The sequence below is a fragment of the Megalops cyprinoides genome, chromosome 11 (genome assembly GCF_013368585.1).
Source record: "Megalops cyprinoides isolate fMegCyp1 chromosome 11, fMegCyp1.pri, whole genome shotgun sequence".
In the NCBI taxonomy this organism is placed as follows: Eukaryota; Metazoa; Chordata; class Actinopteri; order Elopiformes; family Megalopidae; genus Megalops; species Megalops cyprinoides.
Window position 1 is genome coordinate 13,757,530 of NC_050593.1, and position 27,280 is coordinate 13,784,809.

General features: G+C 39.2%; 1 protein-coding gene across 1 annotated transcript in view; it reads right to left on the minus strand.

Moving 5' to 3' along the window:
• The window catches only part of LOC118785532 (low-density lipoprotein receptor-related protein 1B-like), a 306,119-nt gene that overhangs the window by 137,698 nt on the left and 141,141 nt on the right, over positions 1–27,280 (minus strand). The window contains exons 12-21 of the mRNA XM_036540253.1: positions 19,926–20,145; positions 19,344–19,533; positions 16,684–16,815; positions 16,275–16,409; positions 15,318–15,443; positions 13,715–13,831; positions 7,760–7,840; positions 6,519–6,683; positions 4,545–4,727; positions 2,639–2,839 (exon numbers count right to left, since the gene is read on the minus strand). Of these exons, the coding sequence (XP_036396146.1) occupies positions 2,639–2,839; positions 4,545–4,727; positions 6,519–6,683; positions 7,760–7,840; positions 13,715–13,831; positions 15,318–15,443; positions 16,275–16,409; positions 16,684–16,815; positions 19,344–19,533; positions 19,926–20,145 (1,550 nt within the window). The remainder of the gene's footprint in view (positions 1–2,638; positions 2,840–4,544; positions 4,728–6,518; positions 6,684–7,759; positions 7,841–13,714; positions 13,832–15,317; positions 15,444–16,274; positions 16,410–16,683; positions 16,816–19,343; positions 19,534–19,925; positions 20,146–27,280) is intronic.

Here is a 27,280-nt window from a genome sequence, read left to right on the forward strand (position 1 = left end):
TCTAACTGGCTAAAAAAACAGCTTTGAGGAAATTCAATATTTCAGAGCAATAATACACCAGGACTTTATCTTACCAGGGTCCAGAGTCCCTAGTGTTTTGGGTCTAGCGTTATCTGAAACACTTGAATGTTTTCCTGGCCATATTAACAGATTAGACATGGCTAAATCCCCCCTGACACTCTTCCTCCAATACAACTGGTAGAATCATATCTCAGATTTCCAGGATGGGAATAACTGATCGTTCTATATGGAAAATTATAGTGAGCACTTCTGATACAGCTCACGCTCACGTACTGTCAAAGTCATAGAAGAGAGGAGAAAACTGAATCATCCCTGTGGAGACGTCCTGCTGACTAAACAAGATTGGATTCCCTGGATACAGGATCCCATTTGACCCCAACAGCCCTCTGAAGGTTAAACGATTACCAAGGTTCTAAATGCACAAGCACCAAGTCAACTTCTACATTCAGCTCAGAAGGGGTCTTTTTATACTTTTTTTAAGCTTAATGAAGGAAACAGGGAAGCAGCTGCAAAAAGATACACTGGAAAACATCATAAAGCTTATAAAGTTTATGGGTAAATGTGAAGCTCTGTGATAAATGCATACAATACAAGTTTGCTATTTAAACAATGTTCTCCGAACAACCAAAATATTTCTAAGGGCACACATGCCAAAGAATGCTTTCATCCTCCTGCTACCTGACAGCAGTAGCTATCAATCAATGGAAACAATCAAGTTGACTGCATGTGCATTCATGAAAAACACATTTATTAATGAAATAAAAACATTCTAATATAATGTTGGACCATGGTAAAAACTATTTTATATTATTCATTCAGTTATATGCAGACAAAATGCCAGGGCTGAAATGAATTAAGTTCCAGTCAAATCACTGAGAAAAAGGCTTTTCCGATGACAGTACGACATATCCAGAATTCTGCTATAAGAACAGATCAATGTTTCTATTCAGCAGAGCTGGATATCCCTTATAATTGGGCTGGAGCCCCACAGATTCATATGTGCATCAGGCATGTGACAAGAATCTAGACTAAAATTTTCTTGAAGGTCACACAGCATTCAAATCGGCACGCATATTGATTCTCTGCATAACATAATCCCTTTCAATATTAATGGGCTGACTCCATCAGGGCTGAAGTGACTGGAGAGTGACCAAGGGAAATGATGGTTCCTAGTTGGCAGGAATTACACTATCAACAGTCTCTAAAGCTTGTCCTCTGCCATGTTGTTTGGGTTTTGAGGGGACCTAGAAGACAGATGGCATCAGTTTGGAAACTACTAAATTAACATCACAAAGTGTCAATGCTCCAAACCTCTACTGGTATGTGTGCTAATGTAAGTGGAGGCATTTTCAGGACGGATGGGAATCACAGCCTGGTGACTGAGAAATCCACACCTAATACTGAATTTATATGGAAACGGATCAGAACAGTGCAATCAAGGCCCAAGATGTAATGATCTGCCTGGGATATAAGCTTGTATGGTGAAGGACTAGCAGGTTTCATTCTCATCTCCTTTCAATATAAATGTATGCTACAGTATATTGTGGTCATATAAAAATGATTGGCACTAATATGTCCATGCAAATAGACATGCTCAAGACAATAAAAAATAATTCAGTTCCAAGGGAACTTAATATGAAACTCACATTGAACCATCTAATTATCTGAGACGGATTGTACTAAACAGATTAATGTCATGCAATGAACTGCCAATGGGAAATTACTTTAACCTACTGAAAACCCAAGAGTTTAATAACCAAAACATGTTTTTGCATCGGTTACACTGATATTCTTTGTTCCATTACTGAACTACAAGAGGGAAAGGTACACGGAGGAGGACTTTAGTGATTAGAGACCAAAAGTCTCCCAAAGTCTCAGAAAGCTTTTATCACATCATTATCACACAGCTGACAATGCCTATAAATTCAACCTTGTTCACCATTTAAATACTTCCATTTATTTTTATCGCACAGACATGGTTTTGTACGCGATGGAGCAATAAAATACGTATATTTTTATGAACATGACAACAGTATAACCAATGTAACCAAGCAAAGGTATAAGTATATTGTGATTTACATGTTTACAGTGTAGTCTCCTGGTTTTTTTTTATTTTCAGGTTTCATTGAGATAGCCCTTTTCCTTTAATGCCAATGATCAGTGTCATACTTTAGCCTTAATTGTGACATTGCAAATGCAAATCCCAAATGTCAGCTTTTTTACACTGCAATAAATATCCTCCTCATAAATGTTGCCATAATTGGAGAGGTAGAGAGATTGGACATACTGTATCTGACACATTTGATGGCTACACCCGGATCTAAATATGAGACTGAGGATATGTAACATATCACGGTACTGTAGCATAGTGGTAAGGTGCAGGGCTTGTAACCAAAAGGGTGCTGGTTCAGTTCACAGGAGCACTGTGGTGCCTTCTGAGGCAAGGTATAAATGGATAAAATGTAAAAAACTGTAACCTATGTAAGTCGCTCTGGATAAGAACGTCTGCTAAATGACAATAATGTAATGTAACATGGTGTGTAATGTAATGTATGGTCACTTGTAGGACTTTGATGTTAATGCTGAGTTGTGTCCCACTTTACAGACGGATTCTCACCGCAGTAATGACCTTCGTCCGACCCATCCGCACAGTCCTTCCTCCCATTACAGACCTTCTCTGGCTGGAGGCAGGTGGAGGAGTCATTCGCACATGGGTATTTTGGGGGCTTGCAGACAGACACCTCACAATTCTCTTCATCTGAGAGGTCTTCACAGTCATTGTCCCCATCGCACACCCAGTTCTTACTGATGCACTTCCCTTTAAGGCAAATATAATGAACATCTCCATGAAAGTGATCTGTGCAAACCCACCTTTACCATTAACTATAGTTGAGTTAGTCTTGCCACAGAAATAGCAGACTCTAGTGATGATGCTCTTAAAATAGCATTGAAACTAGAAAAATGTGTAGTTACTATATAGCAAAAAAGGGGTGGGTATATCAGCAGGGATTGCTTGTCTTATGACTTTCAAGCTCCCTGTGACAGATGAAATTCAGAAAAAAACCACCATTTCTTTGAGATGCAGTCTACTGGAGTCTCTTGAAGTATTATTGCAATTATAGCACAACTCCGGCAGCATAGAGGTCCAGATAATGTTCCAATTTAGCTCAAAAGTAAGAAGTGCAATCATAAAATAATTAGAGAGCACTTTAAAGAAGCCCTATATCAGCGTAAATGTGCATTTTACGGCTTGTGTTAGTGAAACACAAAGACGTGCACTGTACTTCATGTCTTGACTAAATCTATTCAGCTTATGATTTCTTGTATTGTTCCCCCTCAAGATCAACAGTGTCAAAGAGATTCGGTACAGTAGGATTTTCATTATTATGACTGGAGATAAGGCCATGAATACTGTATCCCACTGCTCTGAACATAATTAGCTTCATTCACTTATCTTTGTGTCATGTCTGACACAGTTAAAATGGATTTGTGTTTTGGGCATGATCCAGTATAAATTAATTTAGACCTTTATATCACTGAGTCAGTGTCTGACAGCAGAAATAATGCCATGTCAGGGGAAGAACCATCCTCAGGTACAGAGCTGTGCTGCAGAGGGAAGGCATTATTTTTAGGAATTCTTTTTAGAGAGACATGTCTGTATATCTGCATATTCCATACATATGAATATCACTCATGCATGCATTCAATATCAGTGTTGTAAACTGATCATATGTATTTTTGCTTTTCCTACACTTTTTAAAATATGACATTGTAATCTGAACAATCTGCTGAACGCATTTTTCAGTGAATGTCCTGACAAACGAAATCCAAATGTACGAAAGCAACTCAGCTAATTAGTGTAATGTATTCATCTGGGTAATCTATTATCAACATACCACAAGTATCACGTGCAAGATGCTGATGCCGATGTTCAATATGGAAACAGACGGTAGGGATATCTACATCCTCCTGAAAATATGTCCTTTCAATGACAGCAGTGCCTCAGCGTTCCTTTTAAGCAGCAAATGCTCTACTTTCAGCATAATGTGTTTTGCTGTGTGGATCAATATTGGCTCCAGCAGGATGTATTCTTCTCAGCTACACCTGATCCCTGCTCACAGGGGTAATCTAAAATTCCCTACCTGCTTTGAATTACCACAGACATATGGAACTATTTTAGGAGGGCTGTGAATTTGCCAAAAGTGATCCAATTTAATATCATAAAACCATACGTGGGAACCTGGCATCAGTGGCCTCCAATGCTGATAATACTTTGCTTTAAAAATATGGAGTCACTGTTTACACAGTGCTGGAGGAAGAAAAACTGACATTAAAGTCTGAGTGGGAGACACATATAAACATAAAAATATACATGTATGTACACATGCCACTGTATGTGCATATATGCATACATGTATGCATATATTTGGCATCTAAAACTTACTCTCTTTTAACAATAATTATCATATTGCATTGTTTATGTTCAATATTCATATTCACACGAACTGCTTCCCTCAGCATACCTGAGGCTCGGCAGGTGAACTTGGCCTTGGGGTCACACATCCTCCGGGTGCCCTCACAGCTCGCTTCATCGCTCCCGTCCTCGCAGTCCTTGTCCCCGTCACACCGCCAGCGTTCAGGGATACAGGTGCCCTCCCCACGACAGAGGAACTCCTCCCCGTGACAGTCGCTGACAGGAAGCAAAGCTACGAGCCAATCAGAAGGCAGCGAGACAAAATGAGCCGGCTCCTGCCGCCCAGGAATGTTCGACCATAAAAGCACGTTCTTCCCGTGTGATAGACTGTCTCTGAAGCCACAACCGTCAGTCAGACACCATGAAAGTGAAGCACATCAGAGCTGCCAACTCAACACGTAGATGTTAGTGGACTTAGGCAGTTAGTGAACACTTAAGAACGGTGGCTACAAATATCCATTATGATTATCATGTAGCACTGATGGCGAGGGCTGACATTTCAATTTAAAGCTTGTGATATCTCCCCTCTGCCTGGCTGAATGACATTTACATGTAGGGCCTAACGTGGCATTCAAAGTCCTTCTGCCCTCGGAGAAAAACAACGTTGGTGAATGGCAGTCAGGGAGTGACAGGAAATAGGAAATGGAAACAACTTTTGCTCGAAGGGAGGTGAGGCTGGTCTCCTTATCTCCCTGCAAAAAAGAGCAAAATGATCACCAGACACCAAATTGAAGAGATACACTCCACCATCTGCTAGCCAGTCCTGAGCTAGACGAAATAAGCCTTGTAGCACAAATCTCAACCCAGATTCAGTCTAAATGAAAAATGTGCTTTGTCCTTCACAAGGAACATACACTGCTAATTTATCCAAGCTCATCATGACCTGTGAGTAATGAAAAAACCTACAGGCATACATATTTAAGTCCAAAGCACACTGTGGTTAAGCTGACACTGTCCACAGGGGGTTTCACTGAGGCTTAAAGCAACTATACTGTGCTATATCAATGATCTTCTCTTACTTTAAGCCATGGATAGGATAGAATCTCAACAGCCACAAACTAAATACAGCTTAAAAGGCATTTTTAGGCTCTAAAATATTCAGGGCTACAGATCCCAAGACCTAGAAATGTTTACCCCTGCAATATGGTTATGAACGTGAAACTGTGAAATTGATCAATATTCTCAGAAATATTATTTCTTAGGATGCATTCATGAATAAAATGTCTGGCAATTCATCACTCTAAGATCCCTAATGCTTTATTTTAAGGGAAGCTCAGTCTCTACAATAACTTCATATCTTCATTGTTTCTGGTTTCTTGTTTCATATTCTATTCTGGGCTTCAGGGCTGAGCCACACTGTGGGCCGAAGTCCACAGTGTATACCTTTGTGGTGGACTGCACTCCCAAGACAGTTAAACCCTAGGAAGCAGCTACAGGAAGGGTTTTGATGAATAGCTCCCTCATTTTAGTGACAAGCTGGTGAGCTGTAACTATTTTAGGGCCTATCTCTGCTCTCCAGTATAATTACAACAGATTAAAGGATTCTAACCCAGGGGGTGCCTTCCTAAAAGCATACAGAACAGATATAATCTGGTTGGTGAGAGTACTGTGCGGACACTGATATGTTCGCAAGGTCCCCACACATTAGTGCTGTAGTCGGAAAAGATGACACGACAGGACATTATGCAGCGACATTTTTTTTTCAATGTTTTCAGTAATCCTCTGCATCTTTCTATATTAAGGCTATCTTACATTATGATGTTTTATTAAACTTCACTTGTTGAACTTCACCACACAACACACAATAACTATTAAATAGCACATGCCCACATGCCTTGTAAGCTTTGGCCTTCACAGTATACTACACTAACTGTTGCTATGGCCTGGATGATAATTTACAGTCAGTGACTTTTTGATATGGCCTGTGTGGTAGCATAGTCACTGCCCCATAGGCTGAGTGGTAGCTTATAGTTATATTTACTGCTCCTATGGTCTGGGTGGCAGCACAATGCGCATCACTGACCTGCTCCACCACAGGTGGAGTTCTCATCGCTGAAGTCCCCGCAGTCATTGTCTCCATCGCAGGCCCAGTGGTCTGGGATGCACCTCCCACTGGAGCACTGAAACTGGGCATGGGAGCAGGAGTGCACGCAGCCCACTTCATCACTGCCATCCCCACAGTCATCATCTAGGTTACAGAATGTGCAGAAAGTGAATGTGCAGGAAGAATGGTGGAGATACATAAATATTTTACTATATATATATATATATATATTTTTTTTTTTTTAACGGTGGGTTACAGGTTCAAAACCCACCTGAGGATTTCTTTTTGTAACCTGGAAGATAGAACCCTTCCTATTCAGTACAGTCTTAAACTGATTTGAAAAAACAGCCTTTGTCACACACTGCACTGCTGTCTGGCTGTTCAGATGCCTTATTAAATGTCCTTCAACAGGTGCCAAATACTGCTGCCACAATTCTGACCAAAAAAAAAATGTGTTCACATCATATTGTGTCCATGTGAATCACATTCATATTTCACAAGGTGTTGCTGTTATAAAGTAGTAAATGGCCCGGCTCCCACATAACCATCAGAGCTATTACCTCCATATAACCCTGCATGACTGCTTCAGTTACAAGGTGCTACCTCCTAGTCACAGATATAACTAGGCAGAGCAAGGCAGGGCTTTCTCCTACAGTCCCATAGTTATATAATATCTTAGCCGTTCATGTTTGGGAACTGACCAGTATTTCAGTCTTTACAACCCGAAAAATAAACAGGCCCATGGACCCCTGGGTATAGTGTCCAGGATCATGCCTAGCAAATGACCATGAACACCAAAAGGGACCTGAACTCTGACGTTCCATCAACCACTGAAAGAGTCTCCATGTGCTACCTCCTACCCCCTCTATAGCAGACTGATTGTCACTTCACTGTCACGATTCATTAATTACTCACATACTTGTCTGTTCTCACATAATATTATTTCCAAGGGTTTCTGTCAATCAGCTTTTGCATGGGGTCAGGAAGTTTACAAAATTTCCCATTCCACCTCACTTCTTTGTTTATATTGATTCTAGTGTTCTGTAAAGAGCTTTGTGAAATTTTAATTGTAAAGGGTGTTGTACCAAACAGTAGTTGACTGAGTGAGTGATTCGTTCAGTCCAAAAAACCAAGTACTAGGTCATGGTGGCCTATTCAATTCAAACGTATAGAAGGAAGAGGAGAGAGAGTGGATTCCTGTGCAAGAAGAGGGTACTCACCTGAGTCACAGTGCCACTTGACACTGATGCACCTGCCATTGGTACAGCTGAACTGGGTGAGGGGCTCACAGGTCGGGAATGCTACCAACAAAAAGGAAAACAGAGGCATGCTAATCCTAAATATCTCCTGAAAGCCATTTCATTCTGTATTATGTACAATACACTTAAAGAACACCACCAGGTTCACCATAATTTCATGTGATTGTTTTTCTCCTCTAAGTGCTTTGCTACCATGCTCTCTTTCTCATTTTTGAAGTAAGGATTATAGCAATTAAGACAAATTATACATGCAGTTCTAACCAGGCAATTTTCAAAGACACTAAACTTTGAATAAACTATCTTTCCAGAATCAAGAAAATTTTTGGACTTCTCAAAGCAGAACGATCAGAATATATTATTAGCCCGGATATACATGAAAAGGGATTACAGAGCAAACACACAGGTTTAATCTTCTTAGAGGACATCAACCAACAAATCATGTACTGTCGGGCATAACACACCAAAACATATCGTAACAGGAGAATGCAAATTATACGCTTGCATGGACTATTACTGGATTACGTCAGATTTCAGACCGTACAGCTGATATGTCAAAGTTTTACATTGATCTTAGAAGATGATCTCTGTTAGTATAACCAGATCTCCCACAGGGAATGAGGAGAATATAGAGGACATAGAGTGTGTTCCCTGATATTTAAGCCTATTTAAGCCTGTCAAACTGTTTTCAGTAACATATTTGTGTATACATTATCTTGTGAAAATAAAGTGTTAACCAAAGCTCCCTATGTAATTTTCATCACAAAAAGTACATTGAGAGTAAAACAATCTTTTGCATGGAAGGATCTGCTCAATCTACTCAGTTTATTTCTACAGAGCCCTATGCTACATGTACAGTGCTTTGTTACAATTTTGATGGTAAAAATGTGCCATAAATGTGATTTTTTTTTTTTTACTTCAAACATAAAGCATTGTGGAACAGTATGCAAGTTAGATCCTTTATTTAATGACCTACACAGGCCTATTATTAATTTTTCATCCCAGATTAAAGTCCCGCAGAAGCGAAATGGCGTTGGAGTAGTTTCCAAGTTTCTCTAGTTTGCAAGCATCTTACATTTTGTAGGTTTGGTAAAAGGTCTTCATCCACATACAAAATGATGTTCAGACTGAGGTCAGTTATGTTTGTCATTAAAACCTAAATGTTGTTTCACTGGCTATACACCTGTAGTTTGATCAGTGAAAGAGGAGAACATGAAAGCAACACAAAATTCCCTTCTGGGGGCCTCTGCAGCGCTGTCTGTTTTTTAAAGAAATATAGACATTGATGGTGCTTGCTGAGGACAATAAAACGGGAACAAAGAAAAGCTGAGAACCTCTGAAATTAACCAGCATCTGTGCATTAATTCATAAACCACGTTTAGAAAACAGTTCATCCTGTTAAGTACTGTAGATGACAGTCAACATGACCACTCCCCAATGATAAAATGGCTGGAGAGGCAGAACTTAAAGAAAGACATACACCCGATCTGTCGAATCATTTAGAACATAAACTTTCTGTGATTTTGTCACCTTGTGGTAGATATGGAATCATCCAAAAGACAGGCTGAGCCCTATTGTTTGACACTCGCCACTTCACTTCCCAGCGAGGAGGTCCACATCAACAGAACAAATAGACGTTTTTGAACCAGGGATACGGGTACGTGGGGCAGTGTCCTCTCCTGCCTCAGGTCTCATCACCCTGACACTTCCGTGGGCTCCTATAAGTTAGTCAGATATCATCGGGCGGATGCACCTGTGCTCTGATGGTGTTTGTCTCCTGGTGCACTGTGGGACTTGTAGTTTGAAAAATAGCTGAGGTAGGCATGCATTTGTATCAGAGAATTGCTTGCACCTCACTCTGCACTGCTGAGTGGGTTCAGTTGTTGTCCTTGTGGTGGTAGTAAGCATAAATATATAATTGCTAGCTAATAAAGGTGGGTTGAGAAGGTCAAAAAGGAGGAAAAAAAACACTTTCATTTCATGACAGCTCAGTCTTCTTGAGGGTCAGTACTTATTCAAAATATATATTCATATACAATAATGGAAAAAAATAATGGAATTCTAGCATCTCTGAGGTCCAGAGACATTCACATAATTACATATTTTACCAAAACTGCTAAGGCATATGACTTTGGTCACTGTGAGTCAGGTCTGATAGAACATAGCAGCACCAATACTAGCAGAAACAACAGCAATATTCCTGCATACTAAAATTAAAAGCAAACAGAATACAGGTTTTTCAGTGAAGCTTGATTATGATTTAGGGAATCGGAGCATAAACTTTAATTAGTGCTTAGGCTGTGTTTGTTTGCGAGTGTGTATTCAAGCAGTTTATCTTCTATGCCAGAAAAAAAAAAACTGTTATAATGTTGCACAATATTTTGTAGCAGCGGCCTCAAATGCACCGATTACTACAAAGACGGAGAGTTACAGAGATGGGAGAAAGTGATTCTCGGGCCTCTACTTTTCACTCTTATCAAACAAGAGCAATGGGGATTTAATTTTCCATCAGCATTAATCTGCTGCATGTCAGAACTCTTTTCCATCAGTATGGCTCTGCACGTCAGAATCCTTTTGAAGCATGTACAGCACACTGCTGCACAGCACACCACAATCACAAAAACCCCCTCGCAATTAGCAGAAACCTCCCCTTGACTAGATACATCTAAGTGGTCTCATATTTTCTTTCCAGAAAAAGAGCTATGAAAATATGCACCTGAAACAGGCAAAGGAGAGCAAAATAAGCTGATACTGACACATTCAAGGTGTTGTGTATGGTCAGAAATGTCTTTAAACTAATATTGAACAAAAGAAAGGATGCACACATAGAAGCACAATGAAGAGACTGGTTCAACTCCAACTGCTTTCTGGAGACATGAAATAAAATCATGCTGAGGGCCACAAGGCATGCAGGAAAAAGTTTGAGCAAACAGGGCAAGTGTGCCTTGTTATGCCAAAACCATTCATCAAACATCTTTTCACAAGGACATACTATTGCTGTAAAATCAACAAAGTACAGCAGCACAGCAAAGTGAAGCAAAAAAAAGAGTAACGAGTCTCTGCATTCTTGGTTTCAATTTCAAGGGCAGGACCACATTATTTCCCTTCTTATTCCATTTAACCATAAGCGATGACGTGAATTGAAACTATAAGGTGCAGAATGTTCTATAATTCTGAGGTTCTGTATCAATATAGCTCTGAGGCCTTTACCAAATGTCCATGTAGAAGTATTACAATCACTGTGGTTGAGTGTCATAATGAATCTCAGAGGCTGAGCCCAAAAATGTACACAAACCTTCCGTATTCGGTGGAAAAGCCAACTGCAACCTGATCATTATTGCAAGGCTGACGGCATTTTCAGGTATAAATTTCTTCATTTCACACATTTGTTAGACAGATTGCTTCATGCAACTGACAGGACCTCCACTGCCAAAACAATCACAGTTCATGTGCAAAACTGTATCAAGGCATGACTGGGGAATTAAATGTTCAGAGAGCAAACTATACTTCTAGGGATGAAAAACACCAAGAGAGTGCTTGATTAAGTCTACTGGGCAGAAAACGGGTTGACCATACAGTAGAAAAGGGCACTAGTTTTAAAGTGGCCAGGTATAATTTAAAAAAAAAAAAAAACAACAGGACAGTTCAAGGGTGATCAATGCATCCTCCATACCAGGGCAGAAGGAGATGAGCAAAGATTCTGGCAACAACAAGGTTACCAGGTATGCTTCACTTACTATAAGCAACTATGATTTAAAGTTGAATTGCCCAGTATGATGAAGTTCTGATTGGGCATATTGAGGCATAACTGTGTTCTCCAGTAAGTCATAAACAACTAAGCATGATTTAATTGCCTGTTTCAGCTATAGTGCTAGAGGAGATAAAGCTTAAAGTTGACACAGGTCCTGTTTTTGAATGGCAGATACAGTAGATGAAAGTACTAACGTTGTCTGTCATGCCCATGCCCATGTTATGGAAATATTTCAAGAACGTTGAATTGTTTTCTTGACATTTCAGGTGGTTGTGATGCTCAAGACTGTTTATTTTCATGCCTTATGTGCTGTATTTTTCATTATTTTCATTAGCGAAAGGCAGTTCAGAGGACAGTGTTCAGTTCAGGAGAGGCACAATATATGGGAACATGATACAGACAGTTGCCCCATTTCCAGCACAGGACATCTCACGATAGGGAACTCCAGAAAGCTATACTGACCTCAAAAGGAAACCATTTTTAATACTCATAAAATTCTCTAATTGCAGTGGATAAGGCATTTCAAGTCATGTAAGGTCACAGTGTGTGTTTAAATGAAGAGGTGAGTTGTGTTGCTGTCTTTCATTCTCAGTTGAAAGGAGTTTTTCCTTGCCATCATCACCCTGCTCTTTCTTGTAGATTTAAATAATATGCTCACCGTGAACAAGACTAACCATGTTACCAAAAATACACTGGATACTGCAATATGAACCGGTAGAATTCAGGACAGCCCAGGTCAGGTTCACGCTGCTGGCCCATACTTTTATAAGCTGTCTGAAAGCTGTTTTTTTTTTGTCCTAGGGAGCAGCCACCATTGCTTTGGTCTAGCCACGCTTGAGTGAAACTTCATGTATTTCCTGGCAGTGAAGTATGGCCAGGGAAAACCAATATTACACGAGAGGAGCGGAGATGGAATGCATTGTGAACCTGCCCTGTGGCCCCAGAACTGCATATGCTCTGAGGACATGAAGGTCATCAAGAAGGGCTCTACCAGCACATTTAAAAATCACTCACTCCATCACCCACACAGGGCTTGTTTGAACACTGAGGAACAGTATCCAGGTCACAGCAAAAACACAGACGGAGTAACAGGGGACCGCCGGTGACTGCATTTTAAACCGAGGCTATTAAATTACTTACAAAGACAATATTTCCACTAAAATACTCCTCTTCCATTAGTGCCATGGCATATAGCCACTGTCCAGGAGGGTTTGCATTCATTTGTGCTGACCATAATTGAATAGTTTCATCATTCAACTACTAAAGTTTAACTTCCTCCTGAAGAATATAAAAATATCTGTAACACTAGCAGCACTCAAGGACACCATAAATTAAGCAAGGCTGTTTAGCATAGGGTGGTTCTGAACACTTGCATGTATGCTAGGTATTTATTCAGACACTGCAAATATTTTTTATATTTAATTATTACCTGCCACAGCGTTCCTAACACCTCTCCATTATAGACTCGTTACCCCTGTTTTACTTGTCCTCGCTTCTCCCAGGGAGGTAAAAACACATATTTAAACTCCAACAAGAGCTTCAAATATGGCTTTTCTGAAGAGAGAGTAAAACTTCTTGAAAGTTGCATTTGAAAGGTGTGCTTCTAGCAACGGGAGCTAAAGATAACACATTGGAAAATACATTGAGCTGTTTGAGCACAGGGAACATTCACACTGCAGAGGTGAAATACAAAAGGCTTTTAAGGCTCACTCAATGTGGTTATCACAATATTCTCACAAGGTTCATTTTCCAAAGGGCCACAGCTTGTGGTATTTCTCAGCAAAAAGGTAGCCAGAATGCAGGGCATCCATGGTTTGGACCTCTCCACAGCCTACCTGAGATTGCATGCAATTTTATGTCACTCTTCTCATTTCAAAGCATCTTATATACCTACTTTTGAAGTACCTTCCATTTACTTTCAAGATGCATACAGTAACGTCATGTTTTACTAAGAGTAGTCTTAGCATGTTCCAGTTGTTTGTTTTTTTGTTATTTGTTCATGTTGCCTCTTTTATCATCTGTGCTATGGCTCTCATGTGGAATGTTCATGTAAAGCCATACTATATGTGTGTGTGTGTGCGTGGGTGTATGCATATGTGTGTCACAGGCACCATTTTTCAGTAAAGACACTACAGGACACAACAGTCCATGACATATGAAAGACTCACCACAAAAAGATGTCTCGTCTGATCGGTCCCCGCAATCATCATCCCGGTCACAGCGCCAGCTTTCTGGGATGCAGCGACCATTCCTGCAGGAGAACTGGTTGGATTGGCACGTCTGAGCTGAAATAACATCACAAGGTCAATGTTATCACACATTGAGTAGACAACTGCAAAACTCACTCTTGGCCACATTTTGATCGTTTTCATTAGAGGATGTTTGAAGTAATACTTCTCAAAACTACTCTTTTTCAAAGCCACAACTAAAGCTGTTTTTTTTTTTTACTTCTGCTGCAATGTTTTTCAGGGAGCACCAAAAGGGTGGATGACTAGGATGATAAGGATTGCATTATCCCCAGTGAGTATCAATTGAATCACCCCCCTTTCCTGCATGAACTGCTCTGCTAAGTGCTATGGTATCACATGTAGGTTCTTTTCATTGAGGTCACTGGAGAAGATGAGGATCCATACCTAAAATGACTAGTAACGCATGGGTAACTATAGTAACCATTCTACAATTGCAAACCCATTCTCATTTGTGAATGACAATGGATAGGTTTCCCATCGCCCTAATGTAAGCGACCAAACAGTACTATCTTTCTTTTAGCCACTTGGATTTAAATATAAAAAGTGAGTCTAGCAATGCATAACCTAAACATCAGCAAATGAGGTTGACATAGGCAGCTATTCATATTAATAACTTTACTAATTATGCTCTCCTTGTACAGACCTCTTCTGTGCATAAAAATAATGAGAATCATTTAAAATGTCTTAATGTTACCATTTAATAAGCAGAACAGTGTTTATCTGTGATAAAATGAATATCAATACTTAGATACATTAAATGATTCTTTGATGTTGTTCAGCCCAGCTGAAGCTGCAGGCTTTCTGCAGAACCTTTTCTGTTGCCTGAAGTGCTGCTCTTTAATATGAGAAGCTGCATTTTGTACCATATTAACTCCTGGCCTAATTTAATGTATTTCCCTGACAAATTACTTCATGACCTGCATGAGGAAACGATGCAATTCAAAGAAATCCCAGCTGCATAACACAGCGCATTAAGCTTTAAAAAATAACTCTGAGAGTCTCCAGTTTGAAATCACTGTCCTCATGTCACTGAGGGATATTGTATGCATTAGATGAGTTTCCTGTACTCAAAGAGAAATGCAATGTCATTCCATTGAAAACTATCATAAATCTGCAGACATGACTTGATCCCCAATGACCATTTGACTAGTATTTCCATTGACTAGTACTTCCCATTTTTTCCCCATCACTGACATCACAGCTGCAGGAATACAAAAATTGTACATCTATATAACAGAGGCTGTGATTTTATTTTTTTTTTTTTGGTCCTCGCAGTTATGAGGCAGACATGGGGAATATGTTAGTTCAGAGACAGAAGCATACTCCAAGACAGTGATGAAATTCTGGAATTTAATGCTTCCCTGATTCGAGTTAAAACTGGCAGTAGTTAGTTAGTGATATCATACAAGGAAGTTCAGAATATGCAGCCCACTGCTAATCCAAAATGACATACTGCAGAACATTATTCACGTGATGATTTGGGGGGGGGGGGGGCACAGAGGAGTTTAAAAGCAAGTTGCACCTGAACAGATCAGATTGGACTCGTCTTCATTATTCCCACAGTCATTGGTTCCATCACACAGCCACCTCTTGGGGATACAACGGTTGTTCTGGCACTTGAACTGGTCTGCAGGGCAACTGCGATTATCTGCAATGGACAAGGTCAGCATTTGTATGCGCATTACTGTATGATAGAGTCAATCTAGGTATTTCAGGGAATAATGCTGGCGTGCTTATTACTGGCAACACAATAAACAGAACGAATAACATCAATGTCTATAACACTTGTGGCATTCACTGTTTTTTTGTTTTTTTTTAACTAGACGCTTTATTTAAACTCAGAATTCAGCTGTGTGACAGACCCAAATTCAATAAAACTGCTTTGTCCTGAACTTTGCGAAACTCATTTAAATGACAGCTGAACCTTCTTTAATAAACATACACATCATTATGAGTTTAACAGCCTCTAATAAAAGACATTTTTTAAAATACTGTTAAAAAAATGGAACGTGTGTTTACTCTAAGTAGAAAAGGCAACATGGCACTGACTGAATGCTTATTCTTGCAACTTTATTGCTGATTTGTTAAACAATCCCAGGCTGTTATTCACAGATAATTATTCATACATAAACACTAATCATTCTCAGTGGTTGACAGCGTTGACTACTTCATGTGAATCTGAATAAGCTGCAACCCGCTGTGCGGTTTCACTTTTTACCTTCTACCAGCTGTAGGCCTACTATACACATTTTCTAAACAAAGGCTTAATCTATCAAACAGGGTAAAATTTTGATTAGAATTGAAATGAGTTCTAATGCTTGTTTACATTAAAATATTTTCTATGGGAGAAACACAAACCATCATTACACTTTCCATAAAAGCACTTTCACCTAGCCTAATTCAAAGGTAAACTTCTCATTGCACATAGTGGGACTTTAATTTACTATTTTAATGTCAATAGAGGGAGGGAAATCCATACAGCAAATGTTGGGGTCTTCATCGCTGCCATCCAAACAGTCGTCATCCCCATCACACTTCCAGGATATCTGGATGCACTGCTGGTTCCTGCACTGAAACTCATCACTCTTGCACCTCTGTGGCTCCGCCTCCCGTGCTGTGGTTTCCAAAGAAACACTCAGTCAAAAGATTATCCCACCCGCCCCCCGAAGCTTCAGCCAGCTGTCTATCAGCAAAACTGTGCTTCAGATATCCTACAAAGTGCCATAAACCAGATTCTACCAATTTCCAGTCTTGCGGATTGATGTAGACATATTCTTACCCAAGCGTAATCAAATTGCGTCGACCAGCATCTTTATTTGTGCTGCTTTGTGTATTGATTTCTGTCTGCCAGGACAGACCGTGCATATTTTGGAAGTAACATATGGAGCGAGGCTTACTTGAGCAGGAGACATTATTCTTCTCCAGGTGCTGGCTGTCGGCGCACGCACAGACCCGTCCTCTCGGAATAGCAAGGCACAGCGTGCTGCAGCCTCCATAGTTAACACGGCATGCATTATCTCCTGAGCAACAAAGACAACAAATCATCTTATTCGAGGCCTTCATGTGTTGCTTTTAGAGAGCACTAAAATGGTCATTTCTTTCCTCTGTTTTGAAAGGAGGCAGGACTGAGAAATGGGAGGAAACAAACAAGCTTTGTGCCCACATGAATGCAAACCTTTTTTCATTCTTTACTCACAGTCAAATTTCTGTTCTATGGGAGTAACACTGACAGGCTGGATCACAAATAAATGCACGTATTAAATGTGATTATGGGGAATGTTGTTTAGAAAGAGCATTTGGTTTCTTTATCCTTTTATGAGACTAATTTTGTCTTGTGGTCAAAGGTAACCACACTCAGAGAAGAAAAAAAGAGCATCTTGTAGAGAAACTGTCACTTATTAAGTTTAAGCATGGGTACAACTGCAAGACTTCAGTCCCTGAGAAGTCCATGTGCAGTGCCTGAACCAATGAGATAAAGGCCTCTGTTTTGTGAGAGCCAATCAGTAATACTCAAAGGAGAAGAGATCCAATTAATCTTTTTGGTAACATGAGCTTTGGAGAGATGGCTAGCTTAACTTCTCATGACAAGCTGAGAATTTGGATCGAAATCCAGCTGGCTTTTTCCATCCTGCTTGCTTACCCTCCCATATACTCTTCTGCTGGAGGGATGTATTATATTTTTCTGCAGATATTTTGCCTTGCACTGTGTCCCTAGGATAACCCTGTATAAACCAGTGCTGCAGCTCTGTTAAAAGAATGGCTGGAAACTATAAAACTACAACGACCTAAATTGAAAAAAAAAAAACACAATACCACTATCCTCTAAATCAAATCTCTCAAGTATTGTATGGATCTCAGTAATAAGTTGTTTGCTGCTATTCTATGCAGCCGACTGTCTTCTGCACAAATCTTCAGATTGAAGACGAATATGAGTTTTGTTCAAATGCCACAAAATCAAAATGCACAGACATAAAAAAGATGATGAAGACAATGGAAATGCACTTCTCATTCCAGCACAGTTCATCTCCTGCCCCAGCCTGGAGATGTGTCTGGAGCAATAGCCCTCAGGTGTCATCTGGCGCAATGGGAAGTCATACAAAATTAAACAGAGGGATGGTGGTGATGAAGCACAACCAACAAAACTGATTGGTGACATGAAAGGAAGTTTTACATATCCTCCAGAGATGCACTGCATAAACAGGAAATGCAAAATAATGATGCATGCATTAAATGTCTTCTTTCTGGTGGTAAATGGCCTCCTGCAGAGAGGAGACCCCCTTTGGTGTGCAATGACAGGTGTTTATGCATGGAAATGACTGCAATCAGCACTGTCACGGCTCTACACATCTGGAGGGTTTAAAAGTATAATGCCTGTTTTATACTCATTTGTGGGATTATTGACAAGGTTACACCCCCTACACTACAGCAGTGATATAAATGATAAGTGATATGAATAACTGATGACAAATCATTGTTCATCTCCCAATTAAACATTCAGGAACTCTCAGAGCAGAGAGCTGGGGTCACTGCATTAAACTACATTCCTGACTGATCTATTAAAACGCATTCTAGCGATTGGCTTTGGTACAACAAAAATTCATGTGCCATCAGTTCCTATGGCATAGCATTTATGGGTTTGCAGTTTGGTTCTGTTAATGTAGCATTACATTTCATAAGGATTGCATTCTATCACCACTGTGGTCAAGGCTGTAGTCGGTATGAAAGAAAAAAAAAACAAAGGCAGTTCAACAGCACATGTATCTATGACACAGTGGGATCACAACAACTAAACCCAATCCCACAAATCAATGTGAGTAATGTATCTCGGACTCTGAAGATGCATCTATGTGCTGTACCAGAAGTGCCAACAACTGTAACAGTCAGTGACATCGTGTTCACCCACAGGTGGATATCTTAATCATTTGAACTAGCTTTTGCATTGATATAAACTCAGCACTGTCGCCTGGAATTGTCTTATCATTAAATTATTCTTTTCTTTTCATTGCCATAACAACAGTACCATTTAGCAGCACGTGAGAATGGTTAGAACAGAGAATTAAATCACTGCTCTTGATCCATAAGCATTCACATTTTAAGTGCATTGATTTCAAACCTGATTAATAACCATGTTTAAGATACTGCAATGACAAATATTGGCTGAGCTCCTAGTCTTACGTTAGGACTGCAGATACACATTTAATTAATTATGAACAAATCCTTTTAATTGAACATAACTTTATGATAAATAAAAATATGTGAATATCATATCATCCTTGTAACTGAAATTCTTTGATAAATTATTGGATGTACTTTAATTATTATACACAAGCTTTGCATTTTTTTTGTTCATGTGAAAGTTATAGATAAATGACCCTTTTTAACAGTTAAGCCAAAGTTCATGTTGCTACTTTCCATATATGTATCACTTTCCAGTTAAAATGATTTAAATAATGTTGGTCTTTAGGCTTACACAGGCACACAACATTAAGGATATGGATATAGTTTCCTCTACAGGTGTCTATATATGTGTGTATGAATAATCTTGTACCTTGTTGAGTCTGGGCATCATATACTCGAAGCCCAAAGAGAGGCGGCTTTTCGCTCCTCATGAGTGTAACATCCCCTGACAACAAATCCAGTTGGAAAATAGAGGCATTCATATAATCAGTCCAGTAGATGAAATTCCGGTAATGTGAGATCCCAAAGGGATGGTTTAATTCTTTCCCATTATAGACTACCTAAACCAAAAATAAAAACACACAAATTACTAAATTCAAGAGAATTCAAATGAGATATAAAAATACTGCATTTCAACCATTAATTAATCAATTTAAGTGCATCACTTGAATCATACTGGTTGCATGGCAGATCAAATAATTGAAATGGATTTAAAAAGAAGCTGTGAAATGTACAATATTTTCACTTCTGGGCATCTTAACAAAGGGCAATGACTAATATGCCAGTCCATGATAATTAGCTAATTTTATCTCTCATAGAGGGCAGTGATTAATGCACAGGTGTGACTTTTTCCGGTCCTTCCCTGACATGGTCAGTGCAAATCATCTCAGCTGATAGCATCTGTGGCATTTCATGCTCGGTAAATTTGAACCACGCTTAGTTATGCTCTTACCACTCTGCCCGTGCCATTAAGGAAGATTTTCTCAATGTGGTCGTAGTAGGCGTCGCACCAGTACATGGTGCTGGTTCCGTGGTCCACAGTAAGGCCATTGGGCCACAGCATGTTTGACGTGACAAATATCTGCCGATGGGATCCATCCATCCATGCCTTCTCTATCCTCCCAATGCTGTCATTAAGCTGGTCTTCCTCCCAGTCTGTCCAGTACATCCAGCTGAAACACAGACAGACCATACAACGGTGACAAAATAGGCAAGATTTCTTCTTTCACTCCTCTATTTTGACACAGCTGCAAACTCCAAAACAGCTTTTAACGGTCAATTTACATATCTGATTTCTCAAGAGCAAGAACAAGGATTAAACTAATTATTTGTCTAATTATTCATTTAGGGTAATTAGCAGCTAAGGAGGAATGGATACAAAAAACCCTCCAGGTGTATATCCATGCAACTCCAATTGAAGGTTACCAGTGTGGTTTGAGACTTAGGCGCCCACATGAGGCCCTTCTGATTAAGAGAAAAATCAGCTAACCAGGAAAGAAAAAAATCTGCTACTGAATCTAAACTCTGAGTCAACCCTCTTACCACTATAAACAAATATGTTTTTGCTCCCAAAATTCTGTACACGAAGGTAATATTTGACACAAAACATGGACCCTCTGTGTTGGTCTGTAAGTGGAAAGACCAGCATTTTGAGGTGATCCAGCCCGTGCCCCCTCACATGAGAGTCTTAAGCCTCGTCCTCTTTTTACAGTCATATCACACTCTGTGTCATGAATGAGCCTTGATACATTTTCAGCACATACAACAGAATCTGACAGAAGAGAATAAAGCTCTTCCTGTCTCTGTGTGTCCCAGGGACCAGATGCATAATGCCGTGCGCAGAAGGAAGACACACTGGCTGACAGCCCCTGCTGTTAAAGACAGACTCCCTAAGTAAAGCAAAAAACATCACACAACCGAGGTGGTAAGCCGTAAGAGTTAATCCCATGCCTTATCATGTTAACACAGACAGGAACAGACAGGCAGAGACTCAGAGACAGACGAGGAGGAAAGATGACAAGAAGTGGAAAAAAAGAGGCAGGGATGTTCATTTTACCTGGGGGATCCCATCCAGCAGAGCAGATTGAAGTCAATAATGCCTGCTGCTTTCGGATGGATGGGCATGATAGGGCACGGTGACTGATGTGCCCTCTTTTAGTTTTAGAAACGACTCTAGGCTGATACATCAAAATGAATTTGGATGTGAGCTTTAAATAAATATGATGTTGGCAAAATTAAATTGCTTATTCTGTTACCGCTATGGCAAAAAGGGAGAGGAAAACAGCACATGCTTTGGAAGGAGAAGTGGTTGTGTAAAACTTTGACTGAGGATGTAGCTATTTCTGGCCTTCGTCCACTTTCAGATGCAGACCTCTGAGGAGCCGTGCACCAGAAACAAGGAGGAATATTTAATATTTCAGTATTAGCATAGTGAATTACTATTTGCTTGATTAAAAAGGGAACAGTTTTAAATCAAAATTGATTCTTGTCACACACCAGGCAGACTGCTATTAATATATTCTACTACATTAACCTAACATTTTATTTTTAATTGTCTTAATTTATGTGAATTATTATCCTTTTATATATTAAGTCTATTTTTTCTACATAATTAATGTGCATTAAACACAAGAGTGAGTGGAGTCAGCTGCTTGTAGTCCACTGCAAGCTTATAAAGAGTGCGTCACATTGAAAGTATAAGGTCTGATAGACACGGCAGAGCAAAGTTTGGTGAGGAGCCTGACAAATGTTGAGATTTCACTCTCACATTCTTCCTGAATACATTTTCCATTTATCTAATGACAGGTTTGTAGAACAACCTAGCTTAGGTAGAAGGATTTCACTACTGTGTCATCTTATTTTTTCTCCAAGGGATAATGCTGATAATTTATGCAGCATGGCAAAATCTAAACACTTCAACATTTTAAGATTAAAATGTTAAAGGAATGACTTTTATTGCCTTGGTATGCTTTCCTTCTTCCTTTATTATAGTAACAAATCTGCCCCAGTCATTGTTTGATATTTGTCATATTTGAGTGTACGAGTATTGAGTGTTTGAGCGCTGACATTTTATCACTATTTTACTTGCATGTATCATTATTCAACTCTCATCTTTCAAGTTATTTTTTATAAATTTTTGTTAATAAAATTTGAAAATCCCTTTTGCTTTATTCAGCATGTTTATGGGCCTACCTATTTTTAGTGGCCATACTCTTGACCTGTATGTATGCATGCATGTATGTATTTATCCCCAAAAAGACATCACAGCCATTCATTTATAGCTACCAATGCCAATTAAAATGACTACTTGCCTAGGGCTGCCTTACAATATATCAGTCTCCAGAGCATAAACATTCCATATGTACCCCTGACTTCAGTCTGATCTACAGCAACTTTTCTTGTGGAGTTAGCAGCCTTTCACCATGTAGCTCCAGTTGATTATATCTCTTATATGAAATTCCAGAACATTATTGATGTTAAACAATAAGAACTTCTTGTAACATCAATACCTGACCCATTAATAGAGAAAGCACAAAATGGAAGGTCTCAAAATGGTACATTACTGTCCGATATGTCATACGTAAGTGCTTCTCTATTGTACAAGACCAACTCTGGAATTCCATGTTTTTAAATTATTCATATTTATGAATCTTTCACCATATCTTTACTCTTTATTTTTTGTCATGTTCACTATTAGGATTGATAAAAATAATTTTGTGGTCAAGAATGAGGTATCTCAGTTTGCCACAATACTGAAAAATATGCATATTTTAGTATGATAAGAATTAATGACTTAAATGACACTGTTATGCATACATGCATCAGTTCCTCTTAATTTATTTCCAACAATACCACTGAAAAGAGTATTCTGTAACTATGTATAATGTTATTATTAGGATTATTAACAGCTCACTTAGTACTGTGACAGTTCCAACTCATTTAAAATCTAGGTTTCAAAAGAAACCTAATCTGGACACTTACACTCTTAGAAACTATAGGCCCATTTCAAAGTTACCATTTATTGCCAAGGTTTTAGAAAAGATTGCTTTTAAGGAGTTGACAGCTATTAATAGCCTTTTTGAAAAATTTTAATCTGGTTCCCACTCACATTTGCACTGAAACTGTTCTCGCAGAATAGATAAATAATGAAAACTGACTCTTTAGTTCTATTAAAACTGAGTGCAGTCTTTGATACCTTATATCACTGTTTTTAATGAATTTCTTAGGCATATAGGGGGTTCCTGTTCATAATGTTCTGGACATGTTCAACCACTATATGTTTGGTAGACGATTTGTAATCAATGCTTAAAATTATGTTATATCTTACCACTTTGCAACTCATTTGGTATATAATTACACTGCTATGTAGAATGCCATTTACCTGTCCATTTTCATGGAATTTCGTCATATAACATTGTGTGTCATTTATGACAGCTTTCAACTAATTAGCGCACTATAGGACAATGATTAAAATGTAAGATGACACCTGCTTTCATTTTCCATTAAATAAAATATGGCATTAGAAATTACATGGCCTTCATGAATGTCAGTATTAAGCAGGACATGCAGAGTTTTTCCCAGCTAAATAAAAAAAAAAACTACACAAGGACAAGAAACAACACATCAAGTTCACTTTAAACTGGCTAGTCTACTCCCAGCTGTAGAGAAAGAAGGAAAAACTATTTTGTCAGACATATTTTATGTAACATTTATTTTACCAGGTGGCGTCAATTGAGAACCATTTCTCTTTCACAATGACAACCAGGAAGAGGGAATTATTTAATCATATGGTCAGAGTGAGAATTTAGCGAGGATACCATGGAGCCCCCCTGCTCTTTGTGAAGTGCCATGTGATCTTTAATGACCACAGAGAGTCAGGAACTCAGTTTAACGTCTGATCTGAAAGACTGCTTCACCAACAGCACACTGTCACTGCACTGGTTTTCTGTAAGGTCCAAAGGGAAGAATGCCCCCAACTGGCTCCCCAACAACATTTCCAGCAGCAACCTAGTTTTTCCCAGCAGGTCTCCCTGCTTAGCTTCATCCATCAGGCAGAGGAGTTGCAGGGTGGCACGGCTGCTGACCGAACAGGTTTTGAGAAACATGCAGCCCCCCCCCCCCCCCCCCCCAGTGGCTAAGGCAGCTAGGTCCTATGGGTAAGGTTCTAGCCCAGTCACGCTGTCAGCCAACAATAACTGGGATCCCCAGTGGCAGAACAAATTGGCTTCATTCTGCCAGGGTCGGGTTGTTGGTTGGGTTCCCTCATCTCAGTACTCTCAGGCACTCTGACTACTCAAGTACCGTTGAGCAGCTCACATGATGTTAATGGAGACATGTCTACATGCCACTTGCTTTTCTGTGGGACTTGTAGTGTAAAAAATAATTGCTTCAGGCATGCAAGTGCACCACTCTTGCACAAGTGCAGATATTGTAGAGGGGGGTGTAAATATGGATAAATAAACAAATACTGTAAATACCCATTATTAAATCTGTTGTATCATTCAAGGATATTGAAATACTTTTACACATTTTAATGTGCAGGTGGTTTGTCTAGATTATAATATGGTACAACATGTTGCTACTAAATCTCTACCCAGAGCAAATGAGATGATACTACTTGTACAAACCTGCTCAGCAGCTTTCACTGGCAATTTTTTAGACTTCATTTTAAGATTTTATTAATAACTGTGGAGATTTTACATTGTCTGGTCCCTGAGGACACATAACAATGATTGACTCCATATGTCTCTCACAGGAACCTGATGTGAGCATCCTGTCATCTTCTGTGAGTCCCCAAAATTCAATCAAACCCCCTCAACTATGGAAGATAATGCTAGAACACAATAGGGACAGCATACAACATCATTAAGTCTCTTTTCAAGACACATCTTTTTAAAATTTAATTCATTCTTTTCATTCCCTGTTCATTTCTGTTTGCTGCACATTTTATGTAATTTTTAAATGTATTATTATAAGTCATTCCTAAAACAAACACATACTACTACCCCCACCAGCAGTTCGCCAACACTCCCTCAACACCCTCCTAATCCCCCCCACACACACCTTCCCAATTCCCCACACACACACGTTGAATGCCTCTACATTACACAATACTGTATCATGACACAGCAGTTTCTTTAAGTGGTCACGACAGCCCATGTATATAAAATCTGTTTTAACCTTTTAAAACTCTTAAATCATTGAGCTCCACACCCCACATTACTGCAAAGGCAGCAATTTGTGCCACTGCATCTCCATATTTTTTGCAGTTTTCATTTTTTAATTTATCAAATCGTACTCGGCTCCTCCTTTACCCACTCAGATGTGATAGTATGGAACCTCAAATGATAAAACATTCATGTATGCGTGGGCAAAATAAAAACACACATTGCAAAGCGTAAATTACAATACCTCCCACTTGTAAAACTGAACAAATTGCTAACATTAATGCCACAATAATGTGGCTTACAGATTTAAAACAAGGTAGTGTCTTGCAAATAATCATATTATTTGCAAGACAACAGTGAAGGAATCAAGCAAAATATATGTTCAAAAATGTGACATATTCAGATTCATATTACTTCATTATTTCAGCATACAAAAATGAACATACAAACACCAGGAATTAACCAAGTGACCGATGTGACTTAAGCATGTGTAATTTCTGTTATACAGGTAAAATGGCTCAACCAATTCAATCTGGCATTGAAAGTTGTTCATAGGAATTTAAGTTCCAAGAGTAATTATGTTCATGGCTAGCATTTATGTGGAGAGCTTAATATGCAGGGTCTGCTTATAATACCCAGTATGTTGCCCTCGAGGTAGTAATCACTGCCATTCTGCTGTAATCACGCAATTTTGTGTGTGTGTAAGTGCAAAATGTATGTCATAATAACAATGAATGCAGTATCACATTACAGAACAATCTAATATAAACTTTTGTTACATAATTGAGAACACTACTCTTACTTATAACTGCACAATAAATTTTGCCTCATACCATTACATTAGAATGGCGAGCTGAGACAAGAGGGAATTGCACTTTCACTGTCTATCTGGATCCATGGATTTCCTTCACGCTCAGCGAGACTGTTAATTAGACTAGCCCTACACCCTCAAACTTGCCTCGGCCCTGCCAACATTAGTTTTGTTTAGAGATACAGAGGATCCACTGCCTGGACAGTTCTCATACAATATATCCTTCTAAAAAAGGTTGAAGGGCCTAAACAAAAGGTAAATCGGCTTCTCCTTCCACCCTGCACTGGGAGTGCATCTGAACCATAATGTTAGATCACACTGGAAGTGAGGTAACACCTGGCACAAAACCAATGCTCTAAAATAAAATGGATATGCTGTGAATCCTGTTTAGGCTTCAATGCAGGATGGATGAATGTGCATATTAACAACAGTCTCCTCTTTGGACACTCATACAGTAGTTTTGCATTTATTGTGTGGCGAACTCTTGTACATAGAGGGTACTGCACAGTTAAGAGCAAAGTTTTTTTTAAAAAAAAAGTCAGTTTGTTTTTAAAGTTTTTCAATTTTTCAGTCATCCAAAAGAGAAAAGTGAAAAGGAAAATGCAGCTTTTTACACACAATCAACTTAAATGTCTTAGACATAACTGCTTAGTAGAATTTAATAGATTTACAGGGCAAGGACACTGGGGAGTAGAAACAAGGGAGCCCCTCCAAAAAAGTCTACATATTCAAATATATATTTAAGACTACCAGTACAGGAGCTAGCTGTTAGCTGTTCAGCGAGTAAAGCAGTTTGGGAGGCAACTACAAATCCGAAGGTAACAGGTAGACATCTCCCACACAATCCTTCAGAAAACTTCAAGTACCAAAAAGAACTACTCAATATCACATTCATGAATGTTGCATTTGTGGCTGGGTGGCCACCAAAGGAGTAAATCTACATTTGCCAAACTGTATGACAACTGGAAGCTGTCTAATGGTCACATAAATTTAAAATTGATCTTTTGGAAATGCTCATTAGCTTTATTTTTGGCATATTTTTGGTGGGAGTGGTCGCAGGCTATGATGGAAGGAATTACAAATTTTTATCAAGACACTCTGGTCAAAAACCTGGTATCTTTTGCCAAGAAGCTAAAATTTGGCCAGAAATTCCAACATTCCAGCATGACAATGATCCAAAATATTCTTCCAAATCGACAAAGAAATAGTTAACTGGGCACAAAAAAAAAACATTCTTAAATGATCATCTCAATCTCCAGACCTAAATCCAATTCAACACTTGTGGTTCAAATGGCGGTTCACAAGCATAAGCCAAAGCATTTTTGAAGG